Below are 16,493 nucleotides of genomic sequence, written 5' to 3' on the forward strand. Positions count from 1 at the left end.
ATGCGAAAGGTCAAAATGTTTAGATTCTTGAAGACAATGAGCCACTGAGAGGTTGAATACAAAGGGTGTCACGAGCCCATCCGATTGGCCACCCACAATTTAACCTCAGCCTCTCATCAACTTCTTCACTTTCACCTACCCTGATGGCGAGCGGTTAAGGATTCAACAAGCCATTCGATCAGGTATCTAGGACAGGGACCTGTTGTATGCGGGCGACCGCACCCCTTCCTCAAAATATAGGTTGAGAAGTCACCTTAGGATGCAAAGGGCGGATGTGGCCTTCGTTACAAGGCAAGCTTGTCTCCAATACTCATGACTGTTCTCGCGGAATGCCATTATGGGGATCAATCACCCTGGCATAGGTCGTCGCTGGAAGGACATCGTGCATGGGTTTTCCGAGGCGAGGACCGGAATTCCCAACGCCCTCAGGCACATCGAAACTCGGATGACAACATCGACCACTGTCTCGTCTGAGGTCTCCAGATGGGCCGGAATAGAGTGGTGCTCTGTTAAATAGCCCGGAGAAATGTCGGCAGAACCGCCAGGCATCAACATTAATTCACGCAACCCTGACGGTAATAATAGCCTGCGGTTGAAGACGGAAAAATAATCTCCGTGCAATGCAGCATCCTATGCCCAATTTTAGGCACGAGTGGACGATGATAAAAACAATGATTTCTGTAATGCGGGGGAACTCCGCATTTTTATTTCCTGCTGGATTTATCCCTGTCAAGCTCGATGTACCAAACAGAGGTTTTTCTTTTGGATAAAGACATGAAGCTGAAGAATATGTGAGACTATGGATACACAGTCTAAAACATGCTATTCGTTTTGCCCGTCGAGGAGTAGAAAACATTTGAAGATGCACGCTGACTCGATAGTGGCTTCTCGACACGCTATCATGCAATTAGGCAAAATGTCAAACCATCGTCGTGCATGCAGTTGTGACTACCTTCTCTACCTGCATACCCCTCAAGGACTTTTACTAGAAGCGGAAGTCTTCTTCCACAGTCTCTCAAATGCCACAGATCACTCCACAGGGAATACTGTCCCTTAGCGAAAAGACTCTCTTCGGCATGTCCGCGATTGCCGGGAACCGGCCCTTGCCGTGGAGTAGACTCCGCTGGGGGTCGGGGATAGTAAACAGATATAAATTGTCTGGGGTTCACCGGCCGGGGTCAAGTACTGGACGGGAATAAGATCGGCAGAGTGCATGTACTGATCGCCCTGTAGAGGAGAGCCACTATGCTACGCAAACGTTTTCTTCTGCCCCTCCTGGCAGCTTGCGGTGCAGCGGTTGAGATCTCCGTTGCATCGTCTGGTGGTAATGCCACTAGTGGTCTACAATATGGTATCATGGAAGAGGTAGGCTCCCCACTGCCGAGTGGGTTCAACCGGATATAGTGGCTGATTAGCATGTAGGAAATCAACTACTGTGGTGATGGAGGTCTCTATGCGGAGCTGATTCGCAATCGTGCATTCCAGGGAGGCGAGAAATACCCTTCCAACCTGGATGCTTGGATCCCAGTCGACGGATCAGCGCTGTCTCTGAAGAACCTCAGTCAACCCCTGTCGTCGGCATTGCCCACATCAGTCAATGTCAAAGGAACAGCAGGAAAGGCCGGTCTTACCAACTTAGGTTGGTGGGGCATCGACGTGAGAGAGCAGACGTATACCGGCTCCTTCTACGTGAAGGGTGCCTACAACGGAACATTCACAGCTTCCCTACAATCCAATAAGACGGGCGAGGTATATGCCAGCGCTGTCATTGTGTCCAAGAGCGCTCGCGGCGAATGGACACAGCATAACTTTACTTTGACCCCCACCAAGGCTGCCTCAAACACCCAGAATACGTTCTCCATTACCTTCGATGCTTCTGTGAGTGGATACCTAAATGACCCGTAGCTTGACTCATACTGACTGTGTAGAACACTGTTGATGGCTCCCTGGACTTCAACCTTATCAGTCTGTTCCCTCCTACATATAATGACCGTCCCAATGGACTTCGCAGGGATTTGATGCAAGCTATGGCCGACTTCGGACCTGTATGTCAATGTACTTCCATCCACTGAAAGGCAATACTAACAAATCAGAAATTTCTGCGGTTCCCAGGTGGCAACAACCTCGAAGGCGATACCCTTGATGGCAGATGGAAATGGAACGAAACCATTGGACCTCTCAAGGACCGCCCAGGCCGTGCAACAACTTGGTCCTACCAAGAAACCCACGGATTAGGTCTCGTCGAATACATGGAATGGTGTGAAGACCTTGGAGTCGAGCCCAGTAAGTCATTTATCACTAATAACTTGTGACCCCTCTAACAAGTCCGCAGTCCTTGCTGTATGGGGTGGATTCGCTCTGAACGGCGACGCAATTCCCGAATCCGAGCTCGGTACATATGTGCAAGATGCCCTCGACGAGCTGGAATTTCTCACCGGCTCCGTGGACACCGAATACGGTGCCCTCCGCGCGTCCCTCGGCCACCCAGAACCATGGACAGTCAAGTATGTCGAAGTCGGCAACGAAGATAACCTAAATGACGGATTGGATTCATACAAATCCTATCGTTTTCAGGCATTCTACGACGCCATCAAGGAGAAGTACCCAGACATCACTGTTCTAGCATCGACCGTAGAAATCGACTTCCCCGGCGATGCAGGCGGTGACTATCACCTCTACGATACGCCAGACAACTTCGTCGAGAAGTTCAACTTCTTCGACCAGTACAGCCCCGACCATCCGATCCTCCTTGGTATGTTCTAGTCCAGACTACTTTACCAAACCAGCGAGCCTTCCTTATCTGCTAACAATGATGAATCATGAACAGGCGAAATCGCCGCGATTCAGCTCAACGGACGCGAAATTGTCTGGGGCAACTCCAGCCATTTCTCACAGTACCCATGGTGGATCGGCAGCGTCGCAGAAGGGGTCTTCCTCATCGGCGCCGAAAGAAACGCCGACAAAGTCCTTGGAACAACATACGTACGTATCAAAACTATACCCCCAACCTCTCACTCTACAATAAGATAAACTGACTGATGTACATCATAGGCCCCCTTTATGATGAACCTCGACAATTACCAATGGTCCCCTACCTTCCTCGCCTTCAACTCGAACCCAGACGAGACGGCACGCTCGACCAGTTGGTACCTTTACGATGTATGTATTTATCAAATCCACCAATTGACCTACTATGGTTTAGGACATGAACTGACGAAAACAGCTCTTCTCCCACAACTCCTTCACACACACCCTCCCCACAACATCAAATTCCAGCTTCGGACCTCTCTACTACGTCGCTGGTGTTGATAACACGAGCAACTCTCATATCTTCAAGGCAGCTGTTTACAACAGCACCGCCGACGTGCCCGTTTCTCTCACCTTCGACGGTGTCAAGGCCGGTACCAGCGCAAGCCTTACTGTGCTCACCGCCGCGGATCCACTGGGTATGAACGAAGTAGGAGCTGCTGATATCGTCGATAAGAAGACCTCCACCGTGACGGCAGGTGTCAACGGCGTGTTTGACTTCAGTCTGCCAAATCTCAGTGTGGCAGTTTTGAAGACGGAGTAGGGTGTGCCAGATGCCGGGTTAGATAGTCATTTTAACTAGATAAAATAGGATGAATGATGAGTAAAGTATGCACGTTTTACAGTGGAACATCGTTTATATTGAGGTTCTTCAATTCTTGATTTCCCCTCCTTTTTTTTTTTTTTTTTTTTAATTTTTCTTCTTCTTCTCTCCTTCCTTTTTACCTGTCTGGTCGCGAATAAGTATGGTGGTGCTGTGCGAACTTGCCTTGAAAGTTCTCTGAACCACTCTTTATACGAAAGGAACTTGGACCAACGTATAAGCATAATAGTATGAGGGGTTATAGTGGTAGTATACTACCGTTCCAAGAAGTTAATAGACCGATATAGTACATATCCAGCACAGTCAGAAAATCAGGAACTGTGCCCGGAGAATCAACATACACACAAAAACGAGTTATAAACAGAGAAAGGGAGGAACAGATATCCTATCAGTGATATATTGTAATATTCCCTACCGCGAAAGAGAAAAAATCAGCGCATGAGTCTACTAGGCATTCCTGATTGTCTAGTACGGTCGCAGGGGGGTGTAAAAGGTGGTGTACGAGAATGGTATGATAGATCTATTTAATGTACTCCGTAGAAAGAGACAAATATTGAAAACTAGATGCCAAGCATTATTTAAGTTCAAAAGGTCAAGTTCATTAATTTAGTATCTTATGATTATCCTTATGATCGTTAGTACACATATCTGCAGAGTCAGTATCGAAGGGTATGCTTGTGGAAACATGCTCCCGAAAAAGGAGACGAGATTAAACATTGTATCATTCAGTTCCCGAAAGGTATCATCACACAAGAAGTAAACTTAATATAGATACACCATGTGACTGATTTGGTGTTGCGAGTTAGTCCCAGAGTGCTTGTTCGGTACAGAAGCATGTGCTATGGTTCCCCGCGTCGGAGGATTTCAGAGCCCTTCTCATTATTATCAGGGGTCATGTCAGAGGTCAGTGGTTTTATTCCTGTGAACCTGACTGCAAACCAATCCAACCAGGTCTGGCCCGTTCGATCTAAAGCAGTAGGGTAGTATGGTACCACCTCGAGGTAAGTGAAAGTACCCCGAGGATCACCAACCTGCGCAGGGTATGCACTGCCTTGATATCTACGCCCTGTGAGTTCTCTCAGAGATAGTCAAGAGTAAGCTAATTAGTAGGAAAGTGCCATATAAGTAGCTAGTTGGCACGGAGTAGCAGTTGTAGAAGTCGCTGCGTAAATATTCCGTCCCATCCTCTTGAGGGACCAAAACGGGCTTCCGTCGCTTTCGAGTATGTTCTCCAATTGAATATATTGTTAAACTTTGAGTCTGGCTGATGTCACTGTTCATCATCACACATTATGTCGTATCGCCCGGTGGGTTTCATAGAAGTCCGGGTTATCTCCCACTGCAGTCTCGAAAGGAAGAGAGTTCCAAGAAAAAAAAATAATAAATAAAAAGAAAAGAAAGGAAAGGAAAGGAAAAGAAAAATCGTAGAATGGAAAGATGAGAGAAGAAGATGAAGTGGCTGTGAAAGAAGATAGAAGAAGTTTGAAGAAGTCAGGAATAGAAGAAAAAGCCGAAGAATAGAATGACGATGTGAGAAAATTAAGTGGTGAAGCAATATAAGACAGCTCCCCAAGGGAGGAGAAGGAAGTAAAAATAGACAGAAAAGTGTCAAAGAATATATCAACAAGAAGTGCGCGGAATCATCAGAAGTCTAGTGAAGAGAAACGTCAAGTCACACATACGAGTCGATCTCAGGAACTAAAGGCTGAGCATCGAGATAACATGAGGCATCAAGTGATGGTTCCAGGCCCATCACAGGAAAGGTAGACAATGTATCATACCCATTCGTCAACGTTGACTCCAGCCCTGGGACCGGAAAGTCTTCTGGGGAGATTGTGGGCAACCCATTGATCATATCCTCTGTGGGAATAGGGGGTGGTGCCGCAACTAGATCGTCACCTAGTGCTTCCTGGTCAATATAGTTTTGAGCGTTCTCGAGAACTACTTCCTCCTTCTGTACCATCCAGTGCTTAAGGACTTCCATAGGTGGATGATTACCACCGCCCTTTCCACCGCGCTTCTCACTATCCTTCCCACGTCCGCCCCGGCCACGCTGGCAGGGGTTGAAGTGAGTCCGACGCAAGTGAGCGGCGGCGTTGTAGTTAGCACCATATCGCTTTCCATTTCGGCAAGCTTTGCAGTTGGCCAAGAAAGTCTTTCCAGGAGAGATATCAACACAGACCCAAACCTTACGAACCACAGCGTGGACCCGCTCAATGTGACGTCGCAGCTCGTGCTCCCCGTGGAAGCCATCGGGCTGGTCGTTGCACATAGTGCAATACGTCTTTTGGCGCGGGGGCCGCTGGATCGAGGCCTTGGGAATGGCTGCGACCTCTTTGGAAGTACCATCAGAGGATGATATACGTATCATCTTGGTCTGCTCGGTCGCCTTAGGCGGAGACATGTTCTGCGATCCCACTTTCGGGGCAATGGGTCTGGTGCCCTGGACAATCTGTTCCTGAGTCCTCCGAGCCGCCCTTGAGGGCTGAGACAGAGACGAGCTGCTGCTGTCGGAGGACATGGAATGTTTCATCTCTGTTGCTGGGGACGAAGAAAGAGTGGATACAGGCGGCGCAAAGGATGTAGCAGGGGGGGCAGAGCAAGAGAAGGGCGTGGCAGTAGAATCAATCAAAGGGAACGAGACATGATCCATGTCGCGTTGCGCGGATGTGAAGGGGTTGGTAAATGGAACGTTCATAGGGGATGTGGAGGGAATGAAGTCTGAGGATGCAAAAGGAAACGAGCAGTTTGGATTAAGATGTGGTCCCGACGAATCAAATCTCATCATTCCCATACCTCCGCACAGTGAGTCGGTAGTTGGGGTTCTACTCATCTCGACTGCGGCCGACACCGGTTGGGTTGGTTGGTTAACCAAAGATGGCTTCCCGAGCCCAGTCAGGTTGACCATATCCGATTGTCCGTGATATTGCGGGACGAAAGATGGATTCGAGGGCTGAACTCCAGTCGCCGTGGCATCCGTAGAAAGCGCCATCGAAAGTGCGGAGACACCGCCTTGGGCCTGGTAGTCATCCAAGTATTGTTTTGCATATTCGGACGGGGAATACTCGTTGACATGGTCAAGGTGACGATTGATGCGCTGGGGTCCATAGGAGTGTCGATGTCCCGTCATGGGGGAGGCCAGCGAGGGTCGGTGGGAGACCGGAGTCTGCTGACTCTGCGAGCGGACCATGGCCGTGTGCCGAGAGGGACCCAAGGCCGAGTAGTTCTCCTTCCGAGAATTCGATCTAGATAGTTTCCGGATCGTCTGAGGAGCAGCTGGCGAGGACGCATGCGACAGATCGCGCGTCAAGTCAACGGTCACCGGAGGTTCCGGAGTCTGCCAAGTGTCAATCCAGGGACTGTTGGCGGGAGAGCAGAGAAGAAAGTGAGAAAGGATGGAGTAGCGCAACAGGAACACGGGATGGGTTAAGAACGGAGAGGTGGAAAACAGGCGGGAGCAGAAGACCAAGATAGATCACATACGGTGACTCGTCGTTTCGTTGGAGGAAGACCAGAACCAGGTAGAGTCCGCGGAGTATCCTGTCGAGTCCGTTTCCCAGATTTCTCGAGAGATGAACCATCATTGTCAAGGATGCCAGAGCCAGAAACCGGGCGGTAGCTGGGGGAAGATGCAGCGGCTGCGGTGGGCATGAACTGATTTAATTGCTCACTCCAAAGTTCGTTGCGCTCTGCTTCCGAGAGGTGAGAATGCCGATCCAAGAAAGCGTCCCGATACCCAGATATGGCCCGTTTGAAGAGTTCCTCATCGGCCATATTGACAGCCATATTGGAAAGATAATCCTCTTTTGAGTGTTGCCGTTTCTCGCGTGAGATGAGGCAGAAAAAGAGCTGCTATCAGTACCAAATGACTCTGGGGGTTTAGGAGGGGCAGTTCGCTATTGAGTCATGAGTTAGTCAGTGCTTGATGACAAGGAGCAACCAATAACTCAGAACAAGTGGGTAGAGAGGACTGACTGGTATATCAAGATTGATCCCGTGATGTGCCGTAAGGAATCGGCGAATTTGATGCAGTAAATAGAGGGGGGTAGTGTGATGTGGTATGCGATAAGGAGATAAGGAGAATAGAGAGATCAGGAAATATAGGAGGGAAGAAGACAAAGTTTCGATTGTAGAATGGCTGGGAGGATGGAGATGTAGAGAAGGAGGAAAGGATCTGATAAATATAAGGGCTCTGACAGTTGGAAGAGCAAGCAAGTACCAAGATATATGTGACGTGACAGATGGTCGATAGTTGGGGGGAGGTTGAGAGGAAGGAGGTGAGGGAGATATCAATTTAAGAATTGAGCCCAAAGCTCTCCACAGCCCGGTTTGATCAAATGGTCCGGACTACGGAGTACAATGGATGACTGAAATGGGGGAAGGGGGGGGGGTGTGGATTTGATGGTGTATGGAGAGGTAGGTTGTAGTCGTAGTGTGAGGGCAAAAAGTCCGTCAGAGAGCAGTAGTTCATGGCAAGTTTGAAACCAACCGGGGCGGGGATGAGACTCCATGAGATGAAGGGAAAGATTGGCCAGTGCCAGCCTGCACTAAGGCAGGAATGGCAGTGTGGACCGGGGGCATGAGAATGATCATGGATGGGCAGAAGGGTTGACAGAGATGAGGGTCTGGACTCTGGAACCATTCTGTCGACCGTCCGGGGTGGGCAACAGTGGTCAAATGGAATTATTTGGTTTTAGATTTTGAATTTTTATTTTTATTTCATTTTTGATTATTTAATTATTCCATGATTTCCTGCTTTAATATTTTATTTATTATTTATTCATCTATTCATTCTATTCTATTCCACTTTTTGAGTGGCCCAGTGTTTACCTAAAATTAACGTAGCATTCAATACGTACGATAGTTATGGTTATTTTATTTTGTTCGATTTTTCCTTTATTATTTTTAATTGATTTTTCCCTTCTTCCTGATGATTAGAGAGAGAGCACTAGTACAAATCCATCTATGGGGGTGTCCAAGCCTGGGGCAACAACAAAACAATAAGAAAAACTTAGATGAGGAGCCGAAAAAGGTAATAGATCGAATAAAAAAAATAAGATAAAATACAAAATCAACAGAAACCAGGGCATGTACTCCGTAGAGAGAACATCGTCATCGTCACCAGTAAACTAACTAAAACCGCGTTAGCGTAAAGAAACCCAGAAGTTTGCCCGGAAAAGAGAAAAGGGGAGGGTAACACGCTGACTGGTCAAACGCAGCTTGAATCTCTCAGACCAGACGGACGGTTATCATGGGACAAGTAAGATACCTCCATGGCTTAGACGGATAACGAGTCAGAGAAGTGAGGCAGCGAAACGGATTGCGTTGATGCGCAGCCGGTCCAGAAAGAGAACAGATAAGTAGGATGTGTTGGATGATCAGTCATCAGGACTACTTTTATTAGTACATCCCATAGAAGGTTAGGCCGTAGGATAGACTACCTAACCCACTCTGGACTAAGGTCAGTCAGTCCAGGTTAGTACCCTAGACCAGTTGGGTTAAGCGTGAGCATTGCTCCGTCCGTCGTAGTACTAAGTACGGAGAGAGAGGGTGATGGGGTTCCAGTCAGTATTCCCGTTACCTCCCTAAAGGCGCCTACAGCGGGAAAGCCTTTGGAACATCCGGTACCAGCGTTACGTACCCCAAGATACCCTATTATCGGCAGGCTGGTGGAAAAGTCCATGAGACGCAGCGCTCCGTTCGCTGTACAACTTGACCAACTGCTCCTCACACCCACATCTCTTGATTTTTAGGCCCTGTTAGTCGTCCTCGTCGCTGCCTCTATTGTGACGTACAGCCCATTCGGGTCTCAGCTAAATTTCCCCCATCGACTCGACGTCTGCCACGTCGTTTAGCTTACACCTATTTTGGCTCCCTCGTCCCCATCCCTAATCAATGAGGTGTCCTTGTTGGGCCAGTCGCTCTTTCACTATCAGTTCATGGTGAACCGATTATGGGACAGCCAACTTCAACGTTAAACCCACCATTATCGTGGGAATGAAGAACCCGACCTTTATCAGCTCTAAACCGTTTGTCGCATTTACAAGATCAAGGTATAGTCTGGGAGTATAGGAGTGTTCCCGCTACAAAACGGAATATTGGGCTCTATCTTCCGGAAGACCAATCCGTGCAATCAGGATTTGGATAGCAACAGATACGCGCCACGCTCTGGCTTGAGCGCCAGAAGATGTTTTTTTTTAGTATGCTTTGTAGGCTGAGTCGTAAAGGTTCCCAAGTTGTATAGCCATTACTCAACAATAGTTCGCAGTGATAGTAACCTACTCCCCGGAGTTGAACATTACCATGGTACGCGTGCGGGAGGTTCCAAAGGTGCCCTATAGAATCTGCGGGTTTACTGTACGTACGTACGTAATCTGAGTTCCCCTAATTTTCCTCTCCTCGGAGGGGTATTTTCGTTCTTCTTTCGGCTTCTGAGTTCTGCGATGGCTCCGCCTCTATTGTCTACGGTGACCGGACGATCTCGAAACTATCGACAAACGAACGATCGATCATTTGGCGAGGGACAGAGTGGGGCTCCTCCGACTGCCCAACAGGGTAAATGATCAGATCACGTGTATCACGTGATAATGGGTGCCAACCAGGTCCTCAGGCAGGTCACGGCAGTCGCGGGTGAAAAACAACAACAACAACACTGTTGAAAGTGGAGTACGTAGTAGTAGTAAGTACTGCGGGCTGCTAGATACCATAGGCTTCGCTATCCTCATCATTATCATCATGCTCATCAGACTCATTACCTATACCCAACCACGATAATGACTAAACCGATGCAGTTTCAAGTATGCCCCTCCCACGATCATGCAGTGGTCGCTGCGATTCCAGCGGTCAGGGAAAAACCCCAGCCCGCCGTTGTTTCATCTGTAGAAAATCCGACATCCACCGCCAATCCACAGCCTAAGTCACCGCTTTTTTGAGTCTTGGTATATCCATTCTTAGTAGCCAATACTATGTCCCAAAAAGTGTGACTCAGTCCCCTTCACATACCCGATTCGGCTTTCGTTTGTTCCTCAGCCATGTAAACTCTCCTCATTATTCATACCGTCGGACTCAGTTCAGTCTAGAAGGAGTCTAAGGGCACTCGGACCAGATCTGTACCTGAATTGCTGTTCACCGGCTTTAGAAACGTCTACCCCTCTATGACGAAATATTCGAGAAAACCGCGGCAGCCTCTTATTTACGACTCCACCACGTTTAATGAGTTTTTTGCCTTTCAAGCTTGTCAATATGTGAGTAGTACCCTGAATGATCGGGTCACTGCGACAGAAGTGGGGATCCTACCGGATGAATTTTCACAGTGAGAACAAAATCTGATTATTCTCCGGTAACCCGACTCTCCCTCTTACTGATTACTAGTCGTCCCTATCCAGTAGATTGATAGCCAAGATACCATCATCCAATTCATTCGTAACAGCCCAATCGCCTAACAACAACCGCGAGAGAAGGGAGGGGGGAAACATGTAAGGTACAAACAAATCTCATGGTGGTATGCTGTCCAATACATACCTAATCACAATATCGCAACAATAGCCCCTCCAGCGCTATTCGTCCTTCCAGAAATGTCGGAGCGTGCCCTCGAAGGGAGAAAAATCCTTTCATCTGACAAATAGACGATCGACGTGGCTCTAGTGGAACCCAGGGATCGCCGTCTGTCCCTGTCGCAGTCGAATGATAGGGCCAGGATCTCTGAGCGTTGGTACACTAATATTCACTATCTGTGATTTTATGCATCTACACCTACACAGGCAGTTACCAAACCCGGACTGTCCCGCGTAGGCAGTCAAGAGCGAAGCAGAAGGAATCTTCTTCGAAGCTGTTTGCGGAGGGGTATACAAGACGATAGATGGAGACCCAAAGCGTACTATGTCATGACGCACTCCACTTTGGAGAATCCGAGGTTGCACTCCGTCGAAGAACATAGTAGCAGTAAATGACATACATATCCGAATGCCTGATGCGATTAGGTGCTTCGGGTGTTGATTCATGAGCTAAAGAGGTGCAGTGTGATCTGACTTCGCATTCTGTACTCATTGGTGGAACCTAGATCCATATGACGGGGTCGATAGACCTACCTGAGTGAATGAATTGTACAATAACCTAGAGGCAATCAGTGCGCAGGACAATCTCCAGACAATGCGCAAACGCTCGGATATCGATCGACCCAAACAAGAACGCAGGTGGTAGTACCATCATCCCCCCAGAAAGCTGAACCTACGACAACAAATCATTCTCCAGTGCCCAATACCAGTATCTGCCTTACTCTAATCCCTGCAGACAACGAGTGAGTCAAAGGCTGCTCAAACATCGGATTCAGACTCCGTATGCGTGTGAGAACAGCTCGAACGCAAGAGCTCTCGAGAATCGATGCAAAAGATTATCTGTGCCTGGCCAGGCTCTGCAACGCCCCATGCTGACCACCATGTCGGATACATACTACACGCTCTGATAGAGCCACCTTCATGCCTAGCAGCTTCGTTAAGGTTCCGAGACGCAAGCCTGCCCGTTTCAAGTGGCACAGCTTTTCTCACCTCAATGTTCATGGCCACATTTGGAAATCTGCTCCCTTGCACTTGGGTATCTCGGGCGAGCGCCTCTGCCAGCCACTTCCACTGCGCCAGGTTTATCTTGTTCTTTTGGTTCTGGTAAGGCACAGGATAGTTCAGCCATAACTCCTACAGTTCTCTAAACAGAATATCTGTCGATGACGCGTCCATCCCATGTTGGCAGCCTTGAGACTTCTCCGAGCGGAGAGAAAGCCTTGGGCTGGACAAGGTTTCAGAAATCGGAGGGATCGCGTTTGATCACGTATGCCTTGGTTTATTAATGGAATAGAATGATAGGGTGCGCTCAGGCCTTATGCCAAAACCTAGATTGATCGGTTGTCTACGGAACATCCTCTTGTCAGATTGCCAGCCGTGTGGCCTGACATCAGAAGCGACACAATTGCAGCATTCAGCCACTGCTTGGAGATGAAAAGGGAGAGTCCGGTAAAAAGTTCAGAAGAGGGGCGTAGAAATCATGCCAGGTAGGCAGAAATGCGAAAGATATCCAAAGATAGTATTATCGCCATAACTTGTCGTTATTGATCGTACAAAATACCCGAATCATGACCCCGCAGATCATGTGCGAGGACCGACAGAAGGTCAAGTCACAACCTCAGTCGGTTGAATTTGCAGGTCACCAAGTACTCCGTATCTGCTTGCCTAATCCGTCTTGCTCAACGGCACGGCCGAGATTACATCATTTCTTAACTAGTGTTCTTGAATCATGATATTCAGAACCACATTCCCTCAGAACCCTTAATATTCAGAAAACCTTCTTTCGGATCATTATAAACTTTGTTTCTTGCCAAAACACCCTACCAACTCCTTTAGGGCCACGATAATCTCACAGGAAATTAATGACAGCAAATCATGTACTCAGTGTCTGAAAAGGTCAGGACGTTAATTACTAGACTAGGGCCCGAAATTTCTCCGCGAACCGTTCAACACTTTCGAGTTTCAAACCCGTTACCCATTTGGGAATTTAACGGCTGTCTCCTAAATTTAGCGTACTCGGAGATTACCTCTTGAATAGTCACCAGTCTAAACTTCGGATTGCGAGTGTACCAGAAAACCAAGTTGGGACTATGTGACCAAGTGCAAAGTAGACACCTTCACATGAGCTCGTATTGCACTTTCCTTCTGTGTCGTGTGGATCAACCCGACTCATTTGTCGGCTCCGAGAATGATCATAGTCAACTACCCCTATTTTGAATCACACTATATGGCGTCCGTCAGCCATGCTAGCAAATCTAATAGCGAAGATCATCCACAACAGATGATGAACCACAGTGCTAGGCAGCTGAAGCTTGTACAGCTAGCTTAGTTCATGGCATCGTGCCAACAACCATTTTCTCCAATGTGGTATTCGACTACTCGCAGAGCAGTACAGAGTATACTATACGAAGCGCCTTTATTTCTCGTCGGTTGAGGTACTGTTAGTGGTAGGGAGCTGTCTTCCACTTGAAGATTTCATTGAAATACCTTCAGTCAATTAAAGACGTTGGGTATAATCCGAATGGGAATAAGTCCCATTTCCTGTCTCTTGTTACCTACTTAGATAGTTTGTCTAAGGCTTGCGACTAGATACAATAGTATTCAGGTACTTCCACAAGCCTAATCGTTTCTTTGTCTCCATTTGCTGCCTCCTTTCACCCCTTGTCGCTATTTTTTCATATCCATTTATAGTCTATTTCTCATAATCAAACATAGAAGATACAGACACGCAGTGCTTCGATATAACAATATCCTAGTATCATGAGCAACCCAACAACCAAACAAATATAGCAGTACTCATGAGTGTTATCTATAAGTATACACAAATAACTTACCGTCAACTTCCCAGCAGTGAACTCCTCCTACATTTAGTTAATAAAGTAGTCATCACATTCCGCTGCGTTCTTCATCGAGAGGGGAATAAGAGTTCTATTGTCGAAAGTTTCAACAACCTCAATACAATCAAGACAGACTTCGCTAGATTAGAAAAAACTAATGGTGTCTCGATATCCAACCACAAGTATCACCATCATTTACGACCAGGAGCTACTTTCTTCCCAACACGGATCATGGGCACTGTATATTATGTGACCACTAGAGATCTACGCTACACATAATCAGATATAGTAATCCCTTCTTATCTTTGCTTCTATATTACCTCCACTATACATTTTCTCAGCAGGGAATACAGCGCAATCATCTTTAGTCAATACTTAACAGTTTAAACTCAGCTTCTATTGTCTACTATCTGGGGTGCTATACACTAAAATCAATAGTCTCCATACTATACACGGCTATACCTTAGAAACCTCAGTAAGCTGTTAAGGATGTAAAGCACCCGTATAGATATATCAGACAGATCTAGTATTCTAACTACCTACCTAGACTAGGTATATCAGGTAGATCTAGTGATTCAACCACCTAGGTATATCGGTATATAGTTCAGGCAGTTCAGGCAGTTCAGGCAGTTCAGGCAGTTCAGGCAGTTCAGGCAGTTCAGGCAGTTCAGGCAGTTCAGGCAGTTCAGGCAGTTCAGGCAGTTCAGGCAGTTCAAGCACCTAGACAGGTCAGTAGACAGGTCAGTAGGCAGGTTAGTAGGTAGGTTAGTAGATAGGTGAGGCAATCCAAGCAAATCAAGCACCTAGGCAGATAAGTATAAACCACTAGGGGAGATACAGGACGCGTATTAGAAGAAAAACAAATCTTAGTCACATAAAAGAGGCCTTTGGTGTAGAAGTCAGAATGGGTGTGAATGTAAGTACATCTGCACAATGCCAAGAGGGTAGTTTTCATATAATATAGTAGATAGTAAATAGATAGTAGATAATATACTAGATACGGCTAAATGATGAACAAGGACTACACAGATCGTTGAAATTTACAATTGTTGGATTAAAAATGACTGATATCAATGCGCTGGTATCTTTACAGGGTAGTAGAAAATAAAAAAGAAAGCAGAAAGAAGAGGGCTTATAGAAGTAATACCGGGCGTGTCCATCGTATCATAAAGCAATCAGCGGCAGTTCAACGAAGACCTATCATGGGCCGTTCAACTAGAACCTGGTTTCTTTGCCTTTCGATTCATAGCATCCTCGACAGCCTCGCCACTTTCTGACTCTTCATCAATGGTTTCCTCCTGACCAGCTTTCTGCGCCTGGTCGTCGCGCAACGACTCCAGCATCTCTGCATGACCGCCGGAAATCGACTTACGGATATCCTGAGCGACCTTCGCTTTTTCCTCCGGGGACGTGGCAGAAACGATGGAGCCACGATGATGCTCAACTAATCCTAGTGCTTCGGCATTATCAGCATGAAAATTGGCAGAGGACACCGCGGCAACCTCTGGCACCAGAGGTGGCCGCTTTGGGTTGGCCCCCTCAACGATCTCGGGAGCAACCGATGATTTCCGACGTACACTGTCTGCGCCTCCTTCCTTTTTCTCTTCGACGGCTGGAGGGAGGGGCTGCTTCTGCTCAGCAGCTGGAGTTGCCTTCTCGGCCTTGCTTTCTTTGGCTTTGGTGGCGGCCTCCTCACCAGCCTGGCGCAGAGCGACCGTGATGGAGTCGTCTTTCTGAGATTCTTTTGCGGGCGGGTTCTGGATCTTGATAGTACTCTGCTTTGGTACCGAAGGTTCTGAGGCGGGGGTCGATACAGCAGACTCAGGCTGGGTGGTCACGATGCTCGTAGCAGGAATACTATCACCAAAATCTTCGACGCTGTTGACCTGCATTCTCAGCTCGCCATACTCGTTCCATTCTTCAATCTCTTCCAGGTCCTGTAGCGTTCCAACATCGTCAGCCATATCTGGTCGTCATTTATCATCCCCGGTAACTAGCCTATATAAGAAAAGAGGGGCAAAGGGGAACAAAAACCACCTACCCCGACGACTGTGCCAAACTTCACCAGACCCGGCAACTTTTTACCCTTGGAGCGACGACCCCAGAGCTTCCGGGCGGCGTCATCGGTGGCTACATCAATTGCGCGGAAAGGGAGTTTGTTGGCCTTGAGGATAGTCTCCAATCGTGCAGTGGCGGTGACGATATGGGACGACCCCGCAGTAAGGGAGGTGTAAAGATAAAGGGTCGAATCGGACATGGCGAAGTGTAATCCGAAAAGTAAAGAAGAAGGAAAGTGCCCTCTAGATCGAAGGGCTAAGGTTGCTCACGATATACTGAGGAGATGGTGATAATCATTCAGGGGGGACGATAAAAAGAGGCATGGGGGGAAGCACGTTCCACCAGTGTTTCTCTTCTTTCTCCAAGAAGCCCCCCAAATAAATTGGACTCGTTTTCTGCACTGGATTATGACGT

At 47.7% G+C, this 16,493-nt stretch overlaps 3 protein-coding genes across 3 annotated transcripts; 1 reads left to right on the forward strand and 2 right to left on the reverse strand.

The window, feature by feature from the left end:
* Nucleotides 1–1,245: 1,245 nt before the first annotated feature.
* Nucleotides 1,246–3,571, forward strand: F9C07_3452 (putative vacuolar segregation protein; the record flags this gene model as incomplete). The annotated part of the gene is made up of 8 exons (XM_041292624.1): nucleotides 1,246–1,365; nucleotides 1,423–1,878; nucleotides 1,929–2,045; nucleotides 2,094–2,283; nucleotides 2,333–2,752; nucleotides 2,828–2,982; nucleotides 3,052–3,159; nucleotides 3,224–3,571. The coding sequence occupies 8 exons, from the start codon at nucleotides 1,246–1,248 to the stop codon at nucleotides 3,569–3,571; spliced, it is 1,914 nt and encodes a 637-aa protein (XP_041145770.1).
* Nucleotides 3,572–4,180: 609 nt separating this feature from the next.
* F9C07_2283081 (uncharacterized protein) lies at nucleotides 4,181–8,401 on the reverse strand. Its single transcript, XM_041292619.2, has 3 exons — nucleotides 7,607–8,401; nucleotides 7,115–7,527; nucleotides 4,181–6,968 (listed from the first exon to the last, which is right to left on the reverse strand). The coding sequence occupies exons 2-3, from the start codon at nucleotides 7,415–7,417 to the stop codon at nucleotides 5,304–5,306; spliced, it is 1,968 nt and encodes a 655-aa protein (XP_041145771.1). The 5' UTR covers nucleotides 7,418–7,527; nucleotides 7,607–8,401; the 3' UTR covers nucleotides 4,181–5,303.
* Nucleotides 8,402–15,232: 6,831 nt separating this feature from the next.
* Nucleotides 15,233–16,278, reverse strand: F9C07_2232115 (uncharacterized protein; the record flags this gene model as incomplete). Its single annotated transcript, XM_041292620.1, has 2 exons — nucleotides 15,233–15,958; nucleotides 16,063–16,278. The coding sequence occupies 2 exons, from the start codon at nucleotides 16,276–16,278 to the stop codon at nucleotides 15,233–15,235; spliced, it is 942 nt and encodes a 313-aa protein (XP_041145772.1).
* Nucleotides 16,279–16,493: the final 215 nt, after the last annotated feature.

Source organism: Aspergillus flavus, chromosome 4 (assembly GCF_009017415.1).
Source record: "Aspergillus flavus chromosome 4, complete sequence".
NCBI classification, from domain to species: Eukaryota; Fungi; Ascomycota; class Eurotiomycetes; order Eurotiales; family Aspergillaceae; genus Aspergillus; species Aspergillus flavus.